This window comes from Scophthalmus maximus, chromosome 21 (genome assembly GCF_022379125.1).
Source record: "Scophthalmus maximus strain ysfricsl-2021 chromosome 21, ASM2237912v1, whole genome shotgun sequence".
NCBI lineage: Eukaryota > Metazoa > Chordata > Actinopteri > Pleuronectiformes > Scophthalmidae > Scophthalmus > Scophthalmus maximus.
This window is the reverse complement of record NC_061535.1, coordinates 15320001-15330000: the sequence shown is the minus strand read 5'-3', so window position 1 is coordinate 15330000 and position 10000 is coordinate 15320001. Positions and strand designations below refer to the sequence as shown.

At 42.6% G+C, this 10000-nt stretch overlaps 1 protein-coding gene across 1 annotated transcript in view; it reads right to left on the bottom strand.

Moving 5' to 3' along the window:
• Nucleotides 1–8754: 8754 nt before the first annotated feature.
• nrn1a (neuritin 1a) overlaps nt 8755–10000 on the bottom strand; it is a 9974-nt gene continuing 8728 nt past the window's right edge. The window contains exon 3 of the mRNA XM_035618727.2: nt 8755–9014. Coding sequence (XP_035474620.1) covers nt 8786–9014 — 229 coding nt within the window. The 3' untranslated portion in view covers nt 8755–8785. The remainder of the gene's footprint in view (nt 9015–10000) is intronic.

The following is a 10000-nucleotide window of genomic DNA, read 5'->3' as shown; positions in this document are numbered from 1 at the left end:
AGACTGTCGCTCGGTTCCCTCCGGAGGGAACACGGGCCGACGTCCGCCCCATTTACACCCGCAGCTGAAATCCCGGACACGACACTGAGAATGTTATTTTGGGTTCTGCCCTCGCAAGAGGCCGAGCCGTCGGCCTGTTCTGAATCTCAGAAATGAAATGTGGGCGATTTCAGAAGGTCCCTGTGTGAAACATCCTGAACCGCTCCACTTCCTTCCCCTCAGATCGACACTCATAACAGATGATAACGAGTCCAACAATCACGTCTCCTCTGCTCAGGTTGTAGATGAAGATGAAACCCAACTAAATATGCAGCAGCTCTGTTGCATGTCACTGATTTGAATCACATTCATGACGTGAACCTTTTGGATCGCAGCCTGACGAGACTCCATCACGTCTACATCCTGCTGCGTTGTCATCGCACCATGAGAGAGGTCAAACCTCCTCATGACTTTTGAATAAGATGCAAATAATTTGCAACAAATGTATATTGAAGGAAATGTAACAGCGACCAGATTCTGTTTCATATTTACATAAATCTTTTTAACCTGTTGGTGAAGTCACAGATTCTGAAGGTTTCAGTAAAACATCTGATCTTTATATACAGTCAGTGATGGTCTTTATATACAGTCAGTGATGGTCTTTATATACAGTCAGTGATGGTCTTTATATACAGTCAGTGATCGTCTTTATATACAGTCAGTGATGGTCTTTATATACAGTCAGTGATGGTCTTTATATACAGTCACTGATCGTCTTTATATACAGTCAGTGATCATCTTTATATACAGTCAGTGATCGTCTTTATATACAGTCAGTGATTGTCTTTATATACAGTCAGTGATCGTCTTCACATACAGTCACTGATCGTCTTTATATACAGTCAGTGATCGTCTTTATATACAGTCAGTGATCGTCTTTATATATATACAGTCAGTGATTGTCTTTATATACAGTCAGTGATCGTCTTTATATATATACAGTCAGTGATGGTCTTTATATACAGTCAGTGATGGTCTTTATATACAGTCAGTGATGGTCTTTATATACAGTCAGTGATCGTCTTCATATACAGTCACTGATCGTCTTTATATACAGTCAGTGATCGTCTTTATATACAGTCAGTGATGGTCTTTATATACAGTCAGTGATGGTCTTTATATACAGTCAGTGATGGTCTTTATATACAGTCAGTGATCGTCTTCATATACAGTCACTGATCGTCTTTATATACAGTCAGTGATCGTCTTTATATACAGTCAGTGATCGTCTTCATATACAGTCACTGATCGTCTTTATATACAGTCACTGATCGTCTTTATATACAGTCACTGATGGTCTTTATATACAGTCACTGATCGTCTTTATATACAGTCACTGATCGTCTTTATATACAGTCAGTGATCGTCTTTATATACAGTCAGTGATCGTCTTTATATGCAGTCAGTGATCGTCTTTATATACAGTCAGTGATCGTCTTTATATACAGTCAGTGATCGTCTTTATATATATACAGTCAGTGATTGTCTTTATATACAGTCAGTGATGGTCTTTATATATATACAGTCAGTGATGGTCTTTATATACAGTCAGTGATGGTCTTTATATACAGTCAGTGATGGTCTTTATATACAGTCAGTGATCGTCTTCATATACAGTCACTGATCGTCTTTATATACAGTCAGTGATCGTCTTTATATACAGTCAGTGATGGTCTTTATATACAGTCTCTGATCGTCTTTATATACAGTCAGTGATGGTCTTTATATACAGTCAGTGATGGTCTTTATATACAGTCAGTGATGGTCTTCATATACAGTCACTGATCGTCTTTATATACAGTCAGTGATCGTCTTTATATGCAGTCAGTGATCGTCTTCATATACAGTCACTGATCGTCTTCATATACAGTCACTGATCGTCTTTATATACAGTCAGTGATCGTCTTTATATGCAGTCAGTGATCGTCTTCATATACAGTCACTGATCGTCTTTATATACAGTCAGTGATCGTCTTTATATGCAGTCACTGATCGTCTTTATATGCAGTCACTGATCGTCTTTATATACAGTCAGTGATCGTCTTTATATGCAGTCAGTGATCGTCTTTATATACAGTCACTGATCGTCTTTATATACAGTCAGTGATCGTCTTTATATACAGTCAGTGATCGTCTTTATATACAGTCACTGATCGTCTTTATATACAGTCAGTGATCGTCTTTATATACAGTCAGTGATCGTCTTTATATACAGTCACTGATCGTCTTTATATACAGTCAGTGATCGTCTTTATATACAGTCACTGATCGTCTTTATATACAGTCACTGATCGTCTTTATATACAGTCAGTGATCGTCTTTATATACAGTCAGTGATCGTCTTTATATACAGTCAGTGATCGTCTTTATATACAGTCACTGATCGTCTTTATATACAGTCAGTGATCGTCTTTATATACAGTCACTGATCGTCTTTATATACAGTCAGTGACTCGATTAATTCACATTCATGTGATGAAATAGAAAATATTTTTTGTTCTTTCTCTGTCTCTAACCCCCCCCCCCCCCCCCCCCCCCCCCCCCCCCCGCCCCCTCACTGAGCGGAACCACGTGGCATCAATATTTAAATGTGATCGATCGTGACGTCAGTGATGGATGAATAAAAACGTTGTTAGACAGAAGAGTCCCGGTCCCGCGGGAGCCCCGCCCCCTCCCCGGCTTCCCTCCATGCATTTTTAATGAGCAGTGAAATCTCTCCTGTCTCTTCTTCACGCGACAAACACCTCACGAGTCCATCTTGTTTTTCATTTCCAGGAATTATTCTGTTTCATCTTCTTCTCATTCGTTTTCAATATAAATTTTAAAAAAAGATCACTTATTATTTCATTTTTTTATTGCATTATTTGTAATTCCCCAGTTTCATTGTTTTTTTTATTGTTTTGCATCTATTGAGAGATGAAACTCAAGAATCACAGAATTTAAAACTGAGCGTCCGAACAAAACATTTTCACTAATACAATATGATTTCTTATATTTATTATTTATTATTTCTCCAGTGGTAAAAAAAAATATCTCCACATTATTTCTGCTTATATTATTTGTCACTCTGATGAGATTCAAAGATTATAATGGAATTAAATCTTCACAGCTTATTAAAAAGATAATTTAACCTCCTCACAGACGCAGTGGTCTTTAATAACTCCCTTCAAAAATATATTATTTCTTCATAAAGTGCAATGTTTTTTTCCATCAGGTTCGATGACGAGCAGCTTCTCTGGAGTGGACTCGTCTGTCAGGAGGAATCATCTTTATCTTTAGAAGGTTTTTCTTGCGGCGCGCACACCGCAGGCGCGTGCCACTTCACATCCACGTGAGCGCGCTTCCCCGCGGGAGCGCGCAGCACGCAAACTGCGGCGCTGATGAAAATCAGTTTCATCAAACCTCAACGAAGACTCCGTGTGAGTTTGATATCATCTGCAGTACAAACATTCTATTAATATCTCATAATGAAGCATCATTCGTGATACATCCCTGCAGATGTACAATAAGAGATGAATCATGAGTATAATATTATAAAATTGCCTCATAATCGGACAAATTCTGAGCTTTTATTTCCGGGTCGCTTTAAATAAAACGGATTTTTGTGCCACGTTCCATTGAAGGATCATAAAACACAATACTTATGAATATCTTCATGTTCTATGGTGTGTTTGGTGTCGAATCCTGTAGCATAAAAAACGAGCTGCAGTTTGATACTTGATACTTGATACTCAGAATTAAAACATCAAAACATTGTGGAGATGTGTCACTTACTAATCCACGTCATGTCCTTTTCACTGTTTTATCACTTTTCCTGTTTCATATTTAATCCTGAAGCATGAAAACTGGATCTTTACACGAGTCACTGCAAAACAAAATGAGTGCGAATAAATATCGAGTTAATAAGTTCTCATAACCCTCCAGCACTGCAAACCCCTCCACAGAATTATTAAAGAGATATAGGCTATCACAAAATGATAGATTCATATGACATCTATACCTTTACTGTTAATGTCAGTATTTACTTTTAATATTTCCATGTGCAGATTGGAAACAACAAATGTTCAGATCTGTGTCTTTCACTGTTTGTTGGTTCTTTCAACATCAATGGAAAATTATTGGAATGTTTGTTTCATCAGTTTATCATAAAATATTGAAGAAAAATCTGTTTAAAATCACTTTGAAGGAGACAAACGTCTCTGGGGGATAATAATGGAAAACATCAATGTCATTTTCTTCATTGATTCCCACAGTTGTTATTTTATATACATATATATATATATATATATATATATATATATATACTAGAAATTAGCATTAAAAAGTATTTGCTATAAAGGGTCTTGTTTCACCCTTGTAGACGGATTATTTGACCTTGCCGACCTCTCTGCAGGAATATTATCAGATTATCGTGGAAGTATTACATTTTGGAATCACCTGGTTCTTTCCACTATCGATCCCTCAGACATCCGCTTTTTTGCTGTTGTTTTTTAAAAAGAAATCCTCCTGCGGTTTGAAAACAGGATTATTGAGGAATATGGAAACACAACAGTCGTTAAAATATCAAAAAAATTAAAAGGTAGAAGCACGAACACGCTGCAGGCATGTGAAGGTTATTAAGATTTGCTTCATCCATGAATCCTCTTTTTTTTACTCATATTCCTCCTGCAGCGTGAAAACCATGAGGATTATGATCCAAATAAATTCCATAACAATGTTTTCACATTGCAGGAAGATTTGGTTTATATTTAATATTTCAACCTGCAGCCTGAAAACCAGATGTGTTTGCCTGCTGTGATGTCAACATCATAAAGACTGAACAAACATCTGGTCATCAGGACAGTCGACCTTCCTCCTCTTCCTCCTCCTCCTCTTCACCCCCCATCAATATATACTGAGTGCTGAGACGAGTGGCAGCTCAGGGACTCTCCCCCTCATTAATAATGAATACACTCCAAACCCCACTCTAATATGTGTGTGTGTTTGTTTCTGTGTGTGTGTGTGTGTGTGTGTTTGTTTCTGTGTGTGTGTGTGTGTGTGTGTGTTTGTTTCTGTGTGTGTGTGTGTGTGTGTGTTTCTGTGTGTGTGTGTGTGTGTGTTTCTGTGTGTGTGTGTGTGTGTTTCTGTGTGTGTCTGTGTGTGTTTCTGTGTGTGTGTGTGTGTGTGTGTGTGTGTGTGTGTGTGTTTCTGTGTGTGTCTGTGTGTGTTTCTGTGTGTGTGTGTGTGTGTGTGTTTCTGTGTGTCTGTGTGTGTTTCTGTGTGTGTCTGTGTGTGTTTCTGTGTGTGTTTCTGTGTGTGTGTGTGTGTGTTTCTGTGTGTGTGTGTGTGTGTGTGTGTGTGTGTTTCTGTGTGTGTCTGTGTGTGTTTCTGTGTGTGTCTGTGTGTATATAAAACCACAGTTTCCTCTTCCCGGTTAGAATGACAGCACACACTTCTTTTCAAACATTAGTCATTTTATTTATTTACTCTTTATCATTTTAGCAATCTTTTATTTATCTTAATTTTTTTTTAAATATCTCAGTATAGACTTATCATTTGTAAAGTATCAATCTCGTGTTAAAACTGTCTGCGATAGACTATTTATAATAGAGCTTTTTTATTCTTCATTTTCTCAAAATCCTGTTGATATACATATTCTCTTATCTAGATGATTCTTGGAATAAGTCCTTTTCTCCTTTTATTTTTAAACTTAGTGACGCAACATCCCCGTAAACGAACAAAGAGACAAACCAACCAGCAAACGAACAGAAGCACACGTCTTCAGAAGGCCGAGGGAATCAAGTCTGCGCCTCAGCAAAGAAATAAACAACCGCCTCCAGTTACCTGACTGTATATGTAGTTCATGATGCTACTGTACTGTCGGGACGCAGAGACCTGAATGAATCAACCCTAACGTCGTCCATATGAGTCACTGGCGCATGAAAAGGGGGGATGTGCTAAATGGCAACAGTCGTATCTCTCTTCAGCCACGGTTCATATTATTATTGTCATTCTTCTCTTATTGGTCGCTACACTGGCCATGGAGTCACTGCAGTATTGCTGTCAGCTTGTAGAACAAAACTAAAAGGATCTCATTTCTTTCTGTCTGACAGTGGTCGACGTGAGGATCGATGAATCTGACGTCGTTGACCAGACGAGAGTTCAGGAGACGGGAGTTCAGGAGTTCAGGAGACGAGAGTTCAGGGGACGAGAGTTCAGGGGACGAGAGTTCAGGAGACGAGAGTTCAGGATACGAGAGTTCAGGAGACGAGAGTTCAGGGGACGAGAGTTCAGGAGACGAGAGTTCAGGGGACGAGAGTTCAGGAGACGAGAGTTCAGGGGACGAGAGTTCAGGGGACGAGAGTTCAGGAGACGAGAGTTCAGGGGACGAGAGTTCAGGGGACGGGAGTTCAGGGGACGGGAGTTCAGGGGACGAGAGTTCAGGGGACGGGAGTTCAGGAGACGGGAGTTCAGGGGACGGGAGTTCAGGGGACGAGAGTTCAGGGGACGGGAGTTCAGGGGACGAGAGTTCAGGAGACGTGAGTTCAGGATACGGGAGTTCAGGGGACGGGAGTTCAGGGGACGAGAGTTCAGGAGACGAGAGTTCAGGGGACGAGAGTTCAGGGGACGAGAGTTCAGGGGACGGGAGTTCAGGGGACGAGAGTTCAGGGGACGAGAGTTCAGGAGACGGGAGTTCAGGGGACGGGAGTTCAGAGTTCAGGATACGGGAGTTCAGGGGACGGGAGTTCAGGGGACGGGAGTTCAGGATACGAGAGTTCAGGGGACGGGAGTTCAGGAGACGGGAGTTCAGGGGACGAGAGTTCAGGAGACGTGAGTTCAGGGGACGAGCACGACGACCGGAGACTTGTTCAAACTCCTTGTTACGTCACGAGACTCGTTCAAGTTTAACTTTGATTTGGTTTCTTTCATTTTTCAGTGAAATCGAGATCAAAGTGTTCGACCACACTCTTTCAACTGAACAGCTAATTTTGCTAAGCTAAGCTAACAGTCTTTTAACTATCAAACCAACCTCCAGCTAACCTAGCATAGCTGTCTTTAGCTGCTAACCATCTGATCTGTTTTAACATCTTGCTCAGACCTAATATGTTAAAACCAGGCTAGTTTAGCTGCTAAACCAAATCTGTAGCTAACCTGTCACGCTCCCATGTAGCGGCTAACACCAAACATTGTCTGTTTAATAAGTCGTAAACCTGCTCAACTCTTTTTCAACTGCCAAACTGAACTGTTAGCTCGCCCGACTCAGTCTGTCATAGTTGCTAAACTGTTAGCTAGCCTGAGTCAACAGCCACAATGAGCTACTGACTAACCTTCATCAATCTGGTTCAGTTGATTCAAGTGAACAACTCACTCTTGTTCAGCGACTGTAACTGTTGACCAGACGAGCTTCGTCTGTTCTATCCACTAAACTGAGCATTAAGCTAACACATTAGCTCACTGCCAACTCTGATTTTAGCTGTTAGCAAGCTTGTGAAACAGTTTGTTTTAGCATCAGCTAGCCTTCAGCAATTTGATGCTAAACTGAATTTTAAATTAAATTAAACTTATTCATTTTGTTTCAACTGCCTTATTAAGTTATTATGAACGGACCTACGGATTAGCTATAAACTCACTCAACTGCAAGCTAACTTCATACGACATGCTTCTGCTGCTAACTCAAACCAGCAGCTAGCCATCATCCGTTGGTTGAGGCTTCTCAGGCAAACTGTTAGTTAGCCTTTGTTTTACTGCTAAAACAATGATGTTAGCCGAGCTGTCACGAGCTAGCGCTAATTAAAGATCGGAGGGTAAATAGTGTGACGACTCAAACTTCCTTCGCTGTCGTTCCGCGTTCCAACATTTCAGTTTGTGCTCATCTCCTGACACGCGTCGAGTCGAGCGGACTTCAGATTAACTTTAATCAGATTAACATCAGTCCAAACTAAAGCAGGCGTCAATCTGCACCGCGTCTCGGTCCCGTCGGCGCTCGTGGGGAGGACACACCGGATCTCCTGTGGCGGTCGGGACCAGGACGTCATCAGTCCAAACGGACCTGTACGGGAGGATGAAGTGACTCCGCCCCCGACCGTGACGACTCCGTACATTCATCACGTCGCCATGATGAATTAAAGCCTGAGGCCTGAAGAAAACTAACACAAACATCACATCACCATCACGCGTTCAGTCCGTCGAACCCACCGGACTCAACAGAGTTCGATAACAAAAAAAAGAAGGGGAACGGTCCGTGATGGGATGAGGTGACGGGAGGCCTCGGCTCGTCTTATTGATTTGATGGAGTTGAGCTCGGCCTCACGTTGCACGTGGCGACGGGCCTGAGGCGACAGTGAAGCCTGATATATCGCCTGGTACCGTGTCAGCGCCGACTGCACATCCATAATTCATGGTTGACTTTAATACTGTGTAATTCCAAGATTGTAAGCGGACGAGAATCCATCATATTTTCATCATTGTCATCATTTCATCTCGACGGCGTGTTGAATGTTTCATGTGGTTGACCGGGTCAGGTCAGCGTGTGATTGGACGAGCCTGCAGATGTCCCAGGACGGCAGACCAGGCCACGACCGCAGAGCCATGAAATAATCAAAATCCATTGTGGGGCGCAGTTTTCTGGTGATGAATTCAAACTCAGTCCTTGAAGTCGTGTCTTCGAAGAGAAGCTATCGCTCGTTTCTATTTTCTATTTTTTCTTTTTTACTTTTTTTCTTCTTCTTCTTCTTCTTTGTGTTTTTATTTTTTCTCCTGGTCTCTGTTAAAACGCCAGCCAAGTCAGTACGCTGGGCAGCGTGGTGAGCACCAAGGCGAGGCCCCTGGCGTCGGCAGATCTCGGGGCCCCGTTGCCGCCGCCACAGAGTTCAAACAAACTCCCACGGAAATCCAGGTTGCGGGACTCCTTTTTCAGCTTCTCCCAGAGGTCCGTCGCTCCCTCCTGGCAGTCGGCCAGCGCCGTCGTGGCACAGGAGTGGAAGTTATCCCAGTAACTGGCAGGAGAAAACACACACAGGCAGGCGTTAGCACCGCGAGCTCGCGGCCGCGGTGGGAGGCAGCAGCCACTGGGGGACGAGCCGAGAGTGGAAGTGGCCCCAGAGTCTGGCAGCGGAGCGAGACGCTCAGGAAGCGTGGACGTGAGGAGACGTCACCTGAAGCCTTGTTCTCCTCATGACGACAGGTCACATCCTCATGGAACCGTCTGTTCAACTGTTCATCAAGTCGTCAAGTCAGTAACTTCTATTAATGATTCTTCTCTTCCTCTTCCTCCCTCGCTCCTTCCTCCTCCTCCCTTGTTCCTATCCTGTTCTCTTCCTTCCTTGTTCCTATCCTGTTCTCTTCCTTCCTTGTTTCCTTCCTCCTCCCTTGTTCCTTTCCTGTTCTCTTCCTTCCTTGTTTCCTTCCTCCTCCCTTGTTCCTATCATGTTCTCTTCCTCCCTTGTTCCTATCATGTTCTCTTCCTCCCTTGTTCCTATCATGTTCTCTTCCTCCCTTGTTCCTATCCTGTTCTCTTCCTTCCTTGTTCCTTTCCTGTTCTCTTCCTCCCTTGTTTCCTTCCTCCTCCCTTGTTCCTATCCTGTTCTCTTCCTCCCTTGTTTCCTTCCTCCTCCCTTGTTCCTTTCCTGTTCTCTTCCTTCCTTGTTCCTATCATGTTCTCTTCCTCCCTTGTTTCCTTCCTCCTCCCTTGTTCCTATCCTGTTCTCTTCCTCCCTTGTTTCCTTCCTCCTCCCTTGTTCCTATCATGTTCTCTTCCTCCCTTGTTCCTATCATGTTCTCTTCCTCCCTTGTTTCCTTCCTCCTCCCTTGTTCCTATCCTGTTCTCTTCCTCCCTTGTTTCCTTCCTCCTCCCTTGTTCCTATCCTGTTCTCTTCCTCCCTTGTTTCCTTCCTCCTCCCTTGTTCCTATCATGTTCTCTTCCTCCCTTGTTCCTATCATGTTCTCTTCCTCCCTTGTTCCTATCCTGTTCTCTTCCTCCCTT